This window comes from Scaptodrosophila lebanonensis, unplaced genomic scaffold, assembly GCF_003285725.1.
Source record: "Scaptodrosophila lebanonensis strain 11010-0011.00,11010-0021.00 unplaced genomic scaffold, SlebRS2 tig00001415-arrow-pilon, whole genome shotgun sequence".
Classification (NCBI taxonomy): Eukaryota; Metazoa; Arthropoda; class Insecta; order Diptera; family Drosophilidae; genus Scaptodrosophila; species Scaptodrosophila lebanonensis.
In genome coordinates, this window is record NW_022060742.1 from 13,036,072 (window position 1) to 13,053,750 (window position 17,679).

The window sequence follows — 17,679 nt, forward strand, 5'->3', positions numbered from 1 at the left end:
TCTTTAGTTTTATTTGGTTTTCTCTATTGTATTGATTTTTTTATATATACACATATATACACTTTTTTCTTTTACACCGACTGCATTATTTGTCGATGAAATAAATAAATAAATAAAAATATAGTATTTAGTCTAAACGCAAAAACTTGTTAATGCAAGTACCTGAGCAGTAATCTGCTCTTAATAAAATGATTACCTAATTTTATTACCAAGCAAGATACAATATATACTTATAAATAAATGTTTTTATCTGCCCATACTGTATTCCCTTCCCTCTCTCATATTCACGCCCCTTTAAGTAGATTTCCTATTAATGAAACGCCTAACGTGTGTCCGATAAATAAGATAGCTCCGGAACTTATATGCCTCATGCCCGCTCCTACCCTCCCAGATCTACAGCAATCTAATTTATTTAGCTGCTTGTAATATTTAATAAAAATGCTTCGATTGGCTTTGCCAGCCAGCTGCAGGAGACTCGCACACTTGAGCCCTTGCGCCTCAATTTAGGCAATCACAATTTTTATTTACGTGTATTTGGAGTCTAGTTGTGAGCCTACGGCCCCCAACCCATATTCCGGGCTATTGCAAGAAGCACGTGCCCTGCCCTCTCGACACGAACTTCATAAATAAACGAGCAGCGATTCCCGTTGCCGTGTTCACTGCAATGACAAAGACGCCCCACACTTACAGACTCATATGAAGGCACAAGGAGGAAGATGTGGAAGGCGCCGGCGACTCCAAGCGAAAACTTTTCCAATTTTCCCCTTTTTATCGTAAATTACGCACAATTCAATATTTGGCCTTTTTACTGGCGCGTGTTTGTCTCCCGTTGTCTGCCCTTTTTTCTGCTTGACTAGCCTCCGATTGGGGCTGGAGGCTGTCGATGTGTGGGGAGATGGAGGCGTTGCTGGAGCACGGGGTCGGCATTGGAATCAAGATCGGGATCGGGGTGTGTCTGCCCTGCTCATTGCAAATTTTTGTGTTGCTTTGTTTTTGGTATTTTGCTATTTTTTGTGTGTCTCTTTATCGTAAATAAGAAATCTCATACATACTACGTGCGTAGGTCGTCCGTTGTCTTGACTGGCTGCTCATTTGGTTTATGAATGAGGAAAAGTTAGTTTTACTTTTGTTTTTGCTTTGCTTTTGTCTCTGCTCATGTGCTGGGAATGGGTCTTTAATCGAAATTGTGTTTTTGCACCAAGTGTAATGATTGTTTCCCCATGTGCGGAAATTCATTTTGTATTATACTTTCACATGAGGTTGGCCAGATATAGAGGGTGTATTTTCTGAATTTATATATTAATCAATAAGAATCCTGGCCATATATACAGTTGACTTTTTGATAATTTTTATTGGATGAATAATTGCTTAAATAGAAAATATTTGATGTTGTTTTAGAATAATTACTATGTTGCGATATTTTCCAAGGTTTCAATAGGTTACAATAGTTAGAGACAGAAAGTGAAGGCATTTGATTAACACAGAAATTTAGACCAACTGGTAGCATCCCAGAAGATGGAGCGATGCACAACTATAAAGTAAGAGAGGTTTTCCATACATATGAGCATAGATAAGGCTAGCTTATTACAATATACAAGTATAACCCTAAAAAATCTTTTTAGTAACCATTCAAATATGTAGGGCAGAGAAGGATAAGAAACAAGCAAAGGATAACATTTTATTTATGTATTAGTTTACAAGTATAGGAAAATCTGTAGCACATAGGCAATTATTTGTATATAAGTCCTAGATATTGATTCCTTTCTTGTTCTCTGCGTTTTTAGAAATACCTCCCTTTGCTTCAAATGATAAACGAATAATATATGAATAATGCGAATTTCTGACAAGTGTTTTCTTTTGAATACTTGCCTCCATCTGCAGATGTCCATTAAAAGAAGTATATCATAACTACGAGTATGTTTGAAACAAGTATATTAGTTTTAAAACTAGTAATTATAGGACTAAAAAAATTGAAAATATGCAGAAACAACCATATTTCTCATTGAACAACATATTGGTTAAAAATATTTGCTGCATAATTAATTTGAATGCAACATTTTCGACAAATATTATTGCAGTAGTTCTTACATATACATACATATGTATGTGTGTATATGGAATTTTGTATGCCCATTCATAACAGGATAGATTTTCGTTTCACAAACTGTCCAGCGCATGCCTTTAAGATAACACCACCACTACCAGGAAGAACAGCAAATACATCACAAAGATAACCCATGCCTAGCATAATATAGAATCTGGCCAAAAGAATTTTGTTGCTGCTGCATACAAAATCAGTGCATGACAACGACCTCAACACGTAGCATGGCAGACCAATGAACATACAAACATGCATACTATATATATGTACATATACATGCATGTACCATATATTCAAGCGCAGTATAGGCCTTCACTTGTGTGTATGTGTGTGGCGTGCGCCCAATTGTATGCAACGGCTTTTGTGTCAAATTTTTATGCCGTGCATGGCACGCAAACGTGTGCAAAAAAAAGAATCTACAGACACATCGCCTCACAGAATGACAAGAACAGCAACAAGAACAATAAAGCACTGGCAGTAAATTGAAAGACCAAGCAGAGAAGACACAACACAACATGGAGAACAGTAGACGACGGCGCACACTGATTCAATTAAATCAGTCCAATTGAAGCGACTGCCGAAAGATGTGTGCGTGGAATTTTTAAGTTCGCCGGCAACAGAATTTTTGGTCACTTACTTCGCTCGTATGTCGTTAAAAATTTAAGTTTAGTCGTCACTAGAAAAAAAGGTGAGAGAAAATAATAGTTTCGTGCTCTCGTATTAGAGATTTATTTATTTTATTTTGCTTTTTTGCAATATAAAATATTAATGACTTAAAAATAAATAATTTAATGAAAAAGCTTAATTTTTATGAATATACATTTCCTTAGATAAAATAGTTAAAAATGTATTGCTGAAAAAAATTAGATTCCATCCATGCTTCTTAAACGAGCTTTGCCTTATACGAAAAGAAGAAAGAAACAAGTATTATTTTAAATGTTTGCTCACAACATATTTATATAATCTTACAGTAAAAAATTTATACTATGTAATTAATATTTTAAATGAGATTTGTTTTCATAATCCATGCGATCGGATTGTAATCAAATATGCACCTACCTTTTCATTTCTTATAGCAGGCAGACTCGAGCGGCATTTATGAAGAGAATTAGGCAGCTTTCAAAATAGAAATCAGCTGGTATACCTTAAATTTACTCAAACCTCAAAAATGATAATACTTGTATTCCCACAAGAATAATATAATTTCACATTTTTTCATTTTCAAATATATAGAAAGCTTGCACATACAAGTAGAAGGCAAGGACGCCACGAAATATGAGTAGCTAAGAATATCATATTCGCAACTTATTATTGATCGATGGTTTTTTTGGGATTGCGAGAAAAGTTCAATATCATCGAAATCATTTATTTGTTCAATAACACATGCAATATTGCCCCTTTTTTTGTAGTATTTAATTCCACAACTTTCCCCGTAATTCTCTCTTTGCCAACTCAACCGTATTGCAGCATGAAGCGGTCGAGACGAAAGTTTTCATGGCCGCCCTTTTCACATTTCTCTCAGGCTTTAAAATCCATTTTCATGTGACATGCTCCCGAGCGTCGCGTCGATCATTAAACAAACTTCATTATCGGCCGCCGCACCAAATGTTGCCAAAAGTTGTTGGGCCGGTTGATGGTTTCATTTTTGTTTTTCACATATACATATATATATTTTTTAATACAAATAACTGCACATTTTGTTTACGCAACACTTGTGTGCAACATTTTTTAATGTCGCAACACTTTTTGCCGCATGTTAAAATCAACGAAGCGAACAGCATTCGTTCGACATTCAACCCGTTGCTGACTTTTGTCAATATGGCGGTATTGGAGATGGCGTTCGCGTTCGCGTTGGGAATGGCGATGGTGCATATCGTATTAATATCTCAATTTATAGCAATTTATAAAAATATGAAAAACGTTGCGGCATAAATGGCCAAGGGGGCCTGTAGTGAGGGTCATATGGCACAGAAAAAAAATGATGCCGCAAATTTTATTGTCGCCACCGAGCTGCCAGTTGAGCCTAACGAAGCCAATGGCTGGAAAATGCGGGGGCCCCCCTTTTCGACAGTTTGTGCATCCGCTTTCATTTAAATATGGATTTGACTGCCGGGGCTTTGTTTGCTTTAACCTGAGCGTGGCATGTATTTATTTAAATTTGTAACTACAACAAATTGCAGAGCTTACATGTGGCGCGCTACACTTTTTTTTCTCCTGCTGCTAGCAGTTTTGAGCATTTTGTATCAAATGTCAAAGTTTTGAACAACCCGAGAACCAACAATTAGAAAATACAGTTTGACATTAGGGCTGAAAAAAGAAAGCTTTCACATTGTTATTAGAGACAAACACTTTTTAATATTTTTTACTAAAACGTGCAACTTGCTGCTCCTTTTTATATAAATCAATTTAAGTTAAGCGCTGTTTTTATGATTCTTTATTTCCCATAAAAACATGCTGACTTGGTTGTAATGTTTTCTACATTTAGTGCCTGTTTGTCGGATCATATTAATTTATTATTTTGAAATTAGAACATATTATTATTTTGAAATAAATTTAAAGTAATGTTTTAAATCCAATAATAAGTTTTCTATCAATTAAGTTTTTTTAGCCCTGTGCTACAAAACAGATGCTCTTGGAGAAGCTAATTGAGCTACAAGTTTGATCGACCTTATTCAATTTTAATGATTTCATACTCTTGAAGTTTTTTTTCACATAACGATTAAATCAATTGATTTATTATTTATATTATATCTGCAGAGGCGACGAATTACTATATCATCACTAAAGCAAATTAAATATTTGCCGGATTGTAGTTGATTTTCATTTTATACCAATTCATAGAAATACTAAAACTTGTATGAAAAGCATGTAACAGTGTTGGACAACGCAGATATTACTCGTAGCTAATGGTATCGATAATTATTCCTGAAAGACAGTTTTAAAATAATTCATCAGTTATTTTCAATCATATAATCAATCGTATAATCAAAGCCACGTTTACTTTACATTTTAGAATTGAATTATTTTACCTGGTTTCATTGATAATATTCCCATTGTGCGGTGCCTTGCTAGCACATCAAGGGAAAAGTTTTCAGCACCCGAGCATTTTGTGTGAAAATCACTCAAAATTGTGTTTAACTAAGCGTAAAAATTATAAGCAAATTAATTTGCAAATCACAACAGCAGCACCAACAACAACAAAAACAACAACAACGACAACATCAGCAATGCCGCTAGATGGCTGTTGCACAAAACTTTTGTCGAGTTTTATGAAACAATCGGGCGAGCCGGGCAACACTGAGACGGGCAGCCGTCAGACTTCCCTCCGGTTGCTACGCCACCTTGTCAAACATTTTCCGCTCTCATCAAGGCTCCGAGCTCCCAAGGCAAGGCAACAGCCGACTGAAATGCATCGTAAAGGACCCAGCAACTGGGCGAAAATAACCGACAATTTATCTGCATAAAAGCGCAGTGAAGAACTTTGCGGAGCTTGTGGGATTGATGGGTTTCATGGTTGGCATTAAGAGGGGACCGACGCTGTGGATTGTTTAATATCCTGTACTGCAAATTTAATGTCATGCCTATGGTTTTAAAGTACTGACTTCTTTAGACATGTGGTGAGACTAATTATTCGTTTAAGCTACAAGTTCAAGCAAGTTTTTGCTTATAAAATTTTAGGTCGTTTTTTTAAGCTTTAACTTAACATACAAAGACAAAAGTAGTTTTTTAAACACATTCTTCATTGAATCAATGCAATAAACTAAACACTAACTATGTTAAAGGAATAAAAAGAAACGAAACATAAATTAATAAATTCTATAAGTATTTGAAAGACAATGAATAAAAAAAACCAACTTTAATATTTGCGGGTTTAACATGAAATAAAAATATTGGTGCTTCATTTATTTAATGATAAAGTTTATATTTAAATGTACATGGTTCTTTTAGTATATAGAATGAAAGATATTTGAACCAAACATCTGCCGAAAATCAGAACTGATATAAAAAAAAAGTTAGAGAGAAAATTATCAAAATTGGAAGACCATATTCAGGATTTTTATTAAATTCTTTCAAATATGCGAAGTTTGTAAAGAGTTTTCTGAGGACGCACAAATGATCCTTCAATATACAAGTAAAATACTTTTTAAGCAAGCTTCTTACTTATCAGAATTGGTTATTTTATAAAAACAAAAAAATATTTCCAATGATCCTAATAGAACTGTGTTATGGCATTACTATAAAGTTAACAACAAACTAAAATTAATATAATTTCTTATATTGCATAAAAAGGAGGACTTTGTAGGTTAACATGAATATTTGAATTGATTTCATTTTCTCTAGGCATCTCTTGTATTAATATTTTAAATATTAGACTTGACTTTAATGTAAAATCAAACCATCAAGCCTTTGTTTTTGCATCTAAAGTTTAGATTCTAAACTTTTCTGTAACTTTGATTGTTTCAATGCTTTAAAGGCATCGATAAATAATGAAATCACTCACCGGCACAATAGCCATTAAAAACTGCATCTCAATTAAGTTGTAAATATAAAATTTCTCTAGCACTTAACAATCGAACGGCGGGGTTAGCAAGCAGCCTTTCGTCAGCCCCTTTCAATGAAATCGTCAAGCATTTCAAACTAATGACAAGTGCAATTAAAACTTAGAAACAACAATACTTTATTAACAAAATAAATGAACGCCCAGTGCTCAAAGGAAATCATTGCCATCATTAATTTGCATATAACAAAAAACGTCAGCCGGCAAGAAAGAATCACAGACATTGTTGAAAAGGGTCGGTCAAGAAGGGGTGACTGAGCAGCTGAGCGGCTGAGCGGCTGAGACCAACCCCCATGGCCCCAAACAGTGTGTCATTGTTTAATTGTTTATGAAAAATGCCCGAAAATGCCGATTTCATATTTAAGGAAAACGCTGCCTACTTTCACAATTGTTGTCTTTCAATTTCCAAAAATCAACAAAAAGTCGAACGGGAATGGCGAGACACATGTGGCTGCGGTGGCGCAGCAACCACCAAAAGTTGTTGTTGGCGACGATTTGCTGAACCCAAACGATGCCTGTGGCTAGATGCAAAATTTTCAAATTTATGCCTTGACTTGGCAGCAGGCTCATTAGTCGAGGATACAGACACTCTCCAAAACACACGAAGCCGGCATTTTACATTTATAAATTGTTGCTCGGCATTTGAAATATTTGACAAGAAGGCGTGTCACTTGATGAGGTGCCGGCTGAGTTCAACCGGCATTGTCTGCGTTTAATTATGGGTACAAATAAATGTCTATCATTTGGTGTGTAAGTCAAAAAGTTTTGGTTGAGCACCCGCTGTGGTTGCTGCCTTGAATTATGCGTTCAGTTTTAATGAGCTATTTACGTTGGGGTTGCAGGAATCTGCAAGATAGTCGAATTCGGGGCAACCACTAAGAAATAATATATAGTTGTAGTATGGCTATTGCGGCTCAGTTTATTTTATTTTCAAGCACGAAATTTAATAGGCTTCATATTATTTTTAAATGGGGAACAGTTACTACATTAAATTGGTATTTTAGGGAAAGTTTTCGAGCAACTACAATAATATCTTCTACACTCTCTCTTACAAAAAACTTCACCTCTTTTGAAATTTGTATTAATACAAAGTAGATACAGTTGAAGAAAGGTTTTTTTTTCAACAATATTTCACCGAATAATTATTTTGATTTGCTTCATGTTCTGTTAAAATTAATCTGCATCTTAAGGACAAATAATTGACAATCGATAATTTTTTAAACCATGTGTAATAGCGAATTGCCTCTCCCAACAACAGGAAAGAGTTGTTGTTGCTTGCATTTTTAAGAATTAATATATTTAGATGTATTTTTTGAGACGGATACTTCAGATATATGGTAAGTAGTCATTCCCTTAAAAAATAAATAATAATAAAGTTCCCAAAAATACCAAATATAGACTTCAAAATGGTTATTCATGCTGATAAAGTGCATTGTGCTGTTTAAAAAGCTTTTACTTTCTCTAACAACAGCTATTATACGTGTACCAGCGACTTACTTATTAAAATATACATTTTAGTATGAGTGCCTTATATTTTCGCTCAAATAAGTGGGCAATTTTTTAACCAAGTTTAAGGAGTCTAGAGAAATATATTGTCAGATATAAGACAACAAAAAGCAGAGTTTATGGGAACTATGTAAATTCCATAAGAATTTAATTAATAAATTTTAATAAATTGCAAAAAAAAAATTACTTTCTTAAAATTAAGCCAAGTCCAAGTTTTTTCCTTCCAACTTTTTAAAACTTTTTCAAATACTTCTGTTCTTCGAAATTTGATGGCATCGTGTCGTTTATTAAAGTTGCTGTGACAAATATATGTATAAACTCTATTTAACCCGTAAGCCATCATTAGGTGTAACCTACTCGTCCATCAAACTGCAATCTAAGACATTCCATTGCACCCCATCGAACTCTTAACTTTGGCCTCGCCCTCCTAATTAACACGCCAATAATTAAACTCAATTAATGGCCCAATGAGCAGCAGCCGCAATTTCGTGGTTGATTGTTGGGGCGAAGACATCAAAGTTGTTTGACCGAAAATGCAACCAAGATTAAAGTGACAGTCGACTTGACTATAAGCCGGTAGAGGGGAGGTAGATGGGGAGAGAGAGAAAGCAGGAAGCTAAGGAAGCCAGTTGCTAAGCCAACATTCCCCCTCGAATCGTGGAGCCACCCGCTAACAACTTCATTTGTCTTTGTTAAGTCGCTGCGCTGTGCTTAACAACCGGTAAACTCCTTTTGGGTAACTGTTGGCTCTTATCAGGACAACCACACGCTGTGCGCGCTTATCTTGACAGCGAACATTTACAAAATACGAGACCAAAACACGGACACGGACGGGACAGGAACACGTCTCTATCGGGCCCAAAACAAACGCGTGCCAGCTCACGCATTTTCCAATTTTCTTTTTTTTTCTGTTTCTGATTTCTTGCCAAAGAAGCCGAAGGCAGAGAGTCGTTTTTAAATACTCCTGAGATAGGTAGATTAATCACAGCCCACAACCCCGCCACCGTCTCGACATTTGGCCCTTCATTGATGGCTGCTACCTGCTCCACAAAACTTGAGCCAAATCCAATTATAATTGCGCTTATCAAAAATAAGTTTTCGATACTCACTCACAGCTGAAGTTTCCCAGTCTGCCAGTGTGGCAGGACGTCGTGTTTGCTCCTTGCTTCTTGCTCCTTGCTTGTTGTCCTCAACCTCATTTTGACACCGTCGCTGCCAATTTCGCCAATATGGCAATTTAATCCACACAATCAGTTGAAGGCATCGCCATTTATCTCTCCTCATAGCTCTGCCCGGCTCTTCTCTATCCTCTGTAGGGAGCTGTATTCTTTTCGCTTGTGGTTTAATGTTTTGTTAAGGATTTCACCGTCATTGCTTGCTTTCGCCGTCAATTACTCCAAGTTTAATTGAAGGTGAAATTACGCAAAAGTTGATGAGCTCATGCAGCTGCAGTCAGTGACAAGTTTGGGGAGTAATGGAAGTTTTCAAGTGGATATGAATATAGTGTAAATATATATGGGAAACATAATATATACTTATATGAACACAGTAAGTAGTTTCGAAAGTTATTCTGGGTACTATTACAAATATAAAGAAGTCAGTTACTTTGTAGTTGAAGGGGAAAACGTTTGATAGAATGCCAATGCCCTTCTCATCAATATCATAAAAACCACTCGTTAACAATAAATTTCAATAGTCATTATTAATCAGAAAAATTGAACGGAAAGTGTAGCTTCACCTTTTCCTTTAATACATCCAGTTTTTTGAATATTAGAAAATGTTTTCCAACTTATTTCTGGGGCTTGAAGTGGCATTAGAAGTTCATATCAATGTTCGTAATACTTATTATCATGGGTTTTCAAGTCAGATTCTTTAAAGTGTTCGATGAATACACCGCTTAATTTAATAGTTAAATAGCACTATATATCGTCACTGAAAATAGTCTGTATAAGTAGCAGCAGTTGAAATGGATTTTTTAAAACATAGCCTACATTAAATTTGACAATATTTGAAGGAGTTATAAATAAAACTATACTAACAACAAATTTTGTTTTTTTTTTTTTATTCTAATAAAATATTATTAGTGGAACATTATTAGGAATAAGTCCTTTAACAGCTACTAAATGATATACCGAACAAAAAAAAACAAAAATCACACTAATTAAATAAACTCGTGTTGGTTGGATATTAAAAGACTTAACACACCAAGTTAAGCTCAACCGTTTCCGAAATCCAGACCGACAGACAGACGGACATGGCATTATCTTTTCGTATCGTGACGCTGACATGCAACAGCTACTCATCCAGATAGATCATATATCCCTTAATATATAGGTTATTTATTGGTGCTAGAGAGTTCCTTGTATTTTCTTCTGACATTTAGTTGGTAAATTAGACTTACAAGTATAACGAACTTAGATTTGACTTTTATTTTGTGGATTGAAAAGTCCCCAATAAATATTCATTAAATTGCTTGTTTTTTGAATATACACACAATAAAAACCATTGCATTAGTTTACTTGTAAGAGAATTATTTTTGTAAGGTTATAAAATATTCATGGCGGGCCACTTATGAAGATTCAGTTTTAATGCACAAAATACATGTATTTGATTCGATTTTTAATTTTTAATTTTTTTGTTGCTTAAAATCGAATTTCAATAAGTTCGGCTAGGTAAGTGATGAGAGTGGAACTTTATATATATATGTGTTTTTCGATTTAACTAAAATGATCTTGGAAAGAGGAATGGAAACGTTTGATTACTCGAATCTTAACACATGTCTTTGGTGAGCTAATATTGCTGCTTTATTATTTTATTAAAATATGATTATACCTTTATTATAAGAGTGCTTATCTCCCGCTCTCTCAATTTTTTTCTTTTAATTCAAAAGGTCGAAATTAAAGAGTGCCACTCTAAAAAGTAAATAACAAAAAGCAAAAAAATTATGCACACAAAGCAAACATTTGATTTAACTCCAACCCATGACCACAATTATAGGCCAAGCCAACGCACCCTTTAAATGTGCCCAGAAATAGGCACATCAGCGAACCGTAGCGAAAGGCGAGCCAATGTCAACTCTCAATCCCTTCCAGGAAGTTGTTAGAAGAATCAAGCGGCGCCAGCTGGGCACACAAGACTGTCAACGCTTCATGCTCTCAGATGTTGCTCAATCACAGCGGAATAAAGAGTGAGAGAGGGAGGGAGACGCGCAATTAAAATATGTGCAAACAAGGCATTCAAATATACAAGTATGTATGTATGTAGACGAGTTTGTATGTATGTATATACATAGTACTATGCTGAGAATCGTCGTGGCAAAGCTTTGTTTACTTTGCGTGTTTTTCTATAAAACCAAAAATAACAGCAACAACAGCAGCAGCCGCGCAAGCAATAATAACAAGAAAAACATTTGCATAAAGCAACAAACACAACTCGCAAGATGCGGAAAGTTCCAAATGCGAGTGCGAGTGGAAGTGCGAGTGCGTGTGGGTCGCTGAGCTGAGCCGAGTTGAGTTGAGTTGAGTCTGATTTTGAGTTTGAGGGGCTGCCCAAGTTAATGAGCATTGGCCAAAAGCAAGGGGGGAACAGACAACGGCGACATTCGCACAGAGAATCCGACAAAATTTTAAATGAAAACGCACGCCCGGCCAAGCCAAATCACTTCATTAATGCGTCATTTGTAAAGAAGCAGACGGGAGCTAAAAAAAAAAAAAAAAAAAATCACACTCTGCCTGGCCTCCTCAGAGTCACATCCGATGGCACCAACGAAGCCACACCATATGCGACATGGCCGCGAGGCAAGTTTCTAACGGAAAGTTCTCCCCACGCTGAGCTTGGGCTCGAAACTTTGCGCCAAACTTGCCACCAAGCGAGTCAGACGCTGCACAGTGGTTTCTTAATAAATCACATCCAAAATCTGAAAAATGATAAGGTCAGAAAATATTAAAAGAATACATTTAAAAAACTATAGGGATATGTTTTAAAAAAAGAGAATGTTATGAAAATGTAGTTTTCTTTAAATTCCCAAAAATAGACAAATTTAAATCTAGTATTTGTAAATAATAAGTGAATACCATTTCAATAGTTTATATTACCTGGTTCTGTAGCGTTTTCAGAATACTTTTAACAGATCGGCTATTTCAAAAAGTGGATAAATAAATTGTTAGATAACCTCAAAAATGCTTCTCTGAGTAAATGTTATCAAACTATTTTTATATGTATGTGGTATGTATAAATATATTTGAGAAAATCGATGCTTCCAACATTCAGTATAATCCTAGGTGTTAGTGCAATTAAAAGTGTGCTTACGATTTATTATGAATTTTCTTTCCAAACAATGTATTCAAAAGTTGAACATATACATATCATATACAATAAGGGGCTAAATTGAATGCAGTTTTTTATTAAAATATTACAAATAGAAAAGAATTCATTAATTTATTAATTATATGAAAACAAAGGAACATTGCTAGCTTGTATGTAGGTGCAAAAATATAAATTTAAAAAATGTTTATTGACACGAAATTAGATATTATTGTAATTTGATTAGATTTCTCCTTCTTAGGCTTTTCTAGCTTATAAGAAATCATAAAAGCGATTTTTATATATTTTCCCCTGTGTCGACAGTAAATGTTTGTTGACATAAATAAATAAATAAAGAGATGTAAATTCTCTATAGTTGAAAATACTTATTTTTATATTGTAATTATATTATTACAATTGTGATCTGACCATTATCTTTATTTTCAATAACATATGTTTATATGTCCCGATGTGATCGATCGTATTAGCTGTTTTATTTTCGATTGACCAAAACAATTTATTGTCATTAGAATTAAGTTAATTAGACTAAATTGAAATCAGTTTTTTATTAAAATATTATAAATATAAAAGAATTTATTAATTTATTAAATATATCAAAACAAAGGAACGTTGCTAGCTTGGGTGTATGTTGAAAAATCCAAACTCAAAAATGGTTTATTAACATAACTACCATCTCTATTTTAAATAACGTGTGTCTATAAGTCCCGATGTGATCGATAGCATTAGCTGTTTTATTTTCGATTAAGTTCCTTACCACTGTGGGTGGGCCAACGTGTGACAGTCGAGTAAAAGTTGATTATTTTTTACAGGCACTGTTAGATGAGGCGGGTGGCCGTACAGTGAGTAATGACTTTTGCTACCACTGCTCTGTATTTGCCGCCTAGCCCGCGGGCCCATCCAACCAAGTTGCTTTTCACATTTTACGTGAACAGTATCATTTTTTTTTTTTGTTTTTGTTGCCTTTTTATATCTCTTGTGCTGCCGCCGATGTCACCCCTGAATGTAAGTGTATGGGGGCGGGATGGCGCTCGTCCTTAGCTTTTGGTGTTGCCTGTTGTCGCAAAGTTATGCAGGCTCATTAAGTTGTTATACAGTTTAGAGTAAAATTGTCAGCTTGCTTAATTTGCTGTTGGTGGTGTTGTTCTTGTTGTTGTTGTCTTTGCTGCTGTTGCTTTTGCTGTTGTTGTTGCTGTCCTTGCCTGGGCATATAAACAATAGATTTCCGGGCAGGGTCCGTGTGCCATTGTTTAGTTTCCTCATCCATTCCGTCGTAGCTCATGGAGAATGTTGTTTAATGAAATGAATTTTAAGAGAAAATTTATTATTTGCCTTAAACGAAATGAAAAGTGGGTGGGCGTTATTCGGCCTTCAAATAACGCCTGGTTGGGTGTTTGGCATTTTGTCGGATGTGTATTTTAAGTGTAATTAAACATGGACTTGCTTGTGATTGAATTGGTTTGGGGCTGCCAGCAGCTTTGGTTTACCAGTCGTGATGAAGTAGCATCAGAACCTCGGCAAGACAATGAGTGCTCTTATCTGCAGATAATTTCAATACAAGTCTTAGGTCTATTGTAGTATACGTTTGAGCTAAGCAGTTTGCATAATAATGATATTCCTGAATCGTTATTTACGAGTTCAGCCGAATTCACAGCTAAAAGTAAAATATTTAAGTTTCTTAAGTTAGAAAATGTTTGGTTCTTGATTATTAAGATTCAATGGTGAGCGCACTTCGTTCATAAATAACAAGATATTTATTTATAGTCTAGTCAAGCAATGGATGGCTCGAGTCAGACGGTAAGGGTTTTGTTAAGTTCCTTCGATAATTTATTCTTACATCATGATAAGGCTAAAAAATGAGAGAATATTTACTTAACATAAGAAAAAATTTTTTAAGGAAGAAAAGCGATCGCCTGATATTTTTATTGCGTATTTCTTTTTCAGATAAAATATATAATAAATTATAAATGAATCCATGTCAGACTATAGGCAGTTTGGAAATATTTCATCGCCTGACGAATTCAAGATCTAGACAATCCAATTTTTAGAAGCTATATTATAAGCTTAACATTACTATACTATACTACTACATACTATTTGATAAAATACGTCAAATATTTTCTTACATTTATTAAGCCGTATTCTTTCAAGGTTTGACAGTTCATTAAAATAAAATAGAACAACTTTTTAAATATCTCAGTTCTGCCCTAATTATGCTTATTAATTTATTAATTGGTCAATAATTTACTAATAATAATAATATTTTGCGAAAATTCAATAAAACTACGTCTATTTAATATATTGTTAACACTTATATCCGATAAACAAGAATTTCTCATTTTATTAGTCTAAAGAGTTTATTAGTCTGAAGATGGTTTGATTTATCTTTGAATTACATTCGAAAGTTACAGAAAATAATTCCCATTGCTGATGTATTCCTCTCAGCCCTAATTGCCTAACTTCTGTCCACTTGAGGACCAAATTTATGCCAAATTAGTATTCATGGTTCACAGAGAACCAAATGTAATAAAAGTGCGACAAGTGGCTGAATACGAGTAGAAAACACTTCAATACACAATATGTATTGAACATGCTCGAACAAATATATTTACTACACAGAAGCAACAAAAATAAACACAACAATGTCGTAACATTCTTGCCAAACAACTCAATAAATAATACTGTTTTTTTTTTTTTTTTTTTTGTTAGCTAACCTATATAAGTAGGCAGCAAACTAGGGACTACATAGGCATGTGCTAGTGTGTGTGTGAGCTAAACAATATTCATATACATGCATAGCAACAAATCAGAAGAGGCACATAAAAGTGAGGACGGAATCAGTAGTAGAGTTGGGAGACGCTGCAAAGTATGCTACGCATTGTATTGAATTTCATATATCCTTGGCTCACAGCAGCTGCAGCAAAATGAGGAGGAAAATCAAAATCAAAATCCAAATTGTTGGCAACATGTTGGCCTGACAAGTGCGGTGGGAGGGGGGTACGGGACGGGACGGCAAGGAGCAGAGCTAGCGAAATTTACAAGCAATTGACACCCTTTTTCAATTTGACACTCGAAGTCAGAGTCACCCCTCGCTCTGGCGCCATTTATAAGGGTAATTTCAATAAATTGAGCCAAACAGCACCCTCGAAAATTGTGAATATTTGTTTTTTTTTCTTTCTTCTTCTTTTTTGCATAACGCAATATCTGATTATGCCATTCGCAAATGTGAGTTATGCGTGTATGTGGTACGAGTATTTTCTTCTGTTACTTCTACCTCCAGATGGAAGATTAGTGAATGCCTTTCGAGGGTGGAGAATGCGCCCACAAATGAGCCAAACTTACTGTGGCTTTGTGCAGATAGCATTATGCTTCTGCAATCAATAAATAAATCGATGCAGGGACAAAAAGTCATTAACATAAATTTTGAAATGGCAGACAATTAACAACAATCCACATCGATGATGACGACGACGAGCCTCGGACGCCAACCTACAAACATCATTAACAATTATTTACAATAATCCACCCAGAGCCGAACGGGCGACGTTTTAAACTTGGAAAATAAATTCTGATTGCATTAAATGTTATTAAGGTCGTATTTAAAACCTTTGATGGCATTCACTGCGATAATTGTGCGCTTAATTAAATTTTCATGCAGGTGTAATAAATGATTTTGCAACCGGACGTCTAATTAGATTTCCGTTTTTTATGATTCTGCATTGCGTTGTCATTTTGCTGTCATTGATGTCAATTGTTCAAATACCTAAAGCTATAATTATGTTGTTCGCAGTTGCGCACAGTGTGATAAGTAGGCGGAAGTTAATTATGCTCGTTTGTAGAATTAATGGGCTCCAAATAAAATGTTGGATTCACCTTTTCACCTTTAAACTTTTAGTGTTTTAATTAAATTTGAAATTTTTAGCTAGACAACATTACATTACTATATTTAACTTACGTACTTTCCATATATTATATAGCTTTTTGTTTGGCTCTAACGAATTCACGAGTAGGATTTATTAAATATCTTCTATTGCCAGCTACTTTCTAGTAAATATTAATATCAGGGAAGAATTTTATTTATCAATAATAATTAGTGTGGAACGAAAGTTCGACCCTAAAGTTACGATTTCGATTTGAATAAAATGTAATTGCAGAAAAGGGACTCTCAAACCCTTCACTGAAGAAACCAAAAGCCACAAAGTTTCGTTGAAGTTCGTTTGCTTTGGGGCTTACATTTTTTATACAATTTGTAATTGCATTTCTAAATAGTATTGGTTATACAGTTTTGTTTAATATTAAGCACTGTACTGGCAATTTATTAATAACTAAAATTTACTCCATTTACTTTAAATTTCAAAACTTTTCCTGATACACCATATAATCGCTCTATTCTTATATCCCCGTCCTTAATCCCAGAAATGCAATTTGCCCGGCGTCGGCAGCTTACCGGACTTACACTTGCCTTTATTAGATATGGAGTCTGCACACGGCTTCTTTTCTTCGGTTTTCGCAGACTCTGTACCCTTAGCTTTACCAGCCTCGGGGCCCTTAGCTTTGGCGGCCTCGGCAGCCTTCATCTTCGCGGCTTCGGCAGCTTCTTGATCCTTTTTCTGCTGAACCAAATCGATGGGTGGACGCACCTGACAACGTGCATCGCGCATAAAATAATAGTTCGTCCATAACTTGGCTGTACCTGAAGGTATATCTGGCGGTGGTTGAGTCCGGGGCGACAAATTGAATTGGTGGCGATGAGCTGTGGTGTGTTCGCGGCCCAAAAGAAATGCGCGCACGCGCTGTAGAAAAGGTCCAATGTCACGACGGTCGGGCATTTTATTCATTTTATTTCATGAAGAAAAATTTGTAATTTTTTGTAATCCAAAATAAATAAGGTTTATGTATTTATAATATATGTACATAATATGTATGTGAAACAAATGGCCTACTTGAGTGCGCCAACTTATTGACAGTTTTTGCAATACTATTTACCCCAAATTTAGAAAGGTTGTTCTTAATTTTTAAAGAATATATATGTGGAATGCAATGAAAACAATTATTAAATAATATATTTCAATTAGTATTAAACAGCCCTCTTGCTATTCTATCATTAATTACTATTATTATAAAAAATGTTTAATAACATACTTATATTTGCTTCATCGTATTTAAAAATTAATAGAATCGAATGTTATTGTTA

The 17,679-nt window shown here is 34.9% G+C and overlaps 1 protein-coding gene across 1 annotated transcript; it reads right to left on the reverse strand.

Annotated features, from left to right (window-relative positions):
* Positions 1–16,768: 16,768 nt before the first annotated feature.
* LOC115632966 (NADH dehydrogenase [ubiquinone] 1 alpha subcomplex subunit 7) lies at positions 16,769–17,372 on the reverse strand. The gene has a single exon (XM_030530266.1). The coding sequence runs from the start codon at positions 17,321–17,323 to the stop codon at positions 16,892–16,894; it is 432 nt and encodes a 143-aa protein (XP_030386126.1). The 5' UTR covers positions 17,324–17,372; the 3' UTR covers positions 16,769–16,891.
* Positions 17,373–17,679: the final 307 nt, after the last annotated feature.

Excerpts from the sequence above, each read along its gene's own strand:
- LOC115632966 (XM_030530266.1), bottom strand. The coding sequence starts at position 17,323 with ATGAATAAAATGCCCGACCGTCGTGACATTGGACCTTTTCTACAGCGC.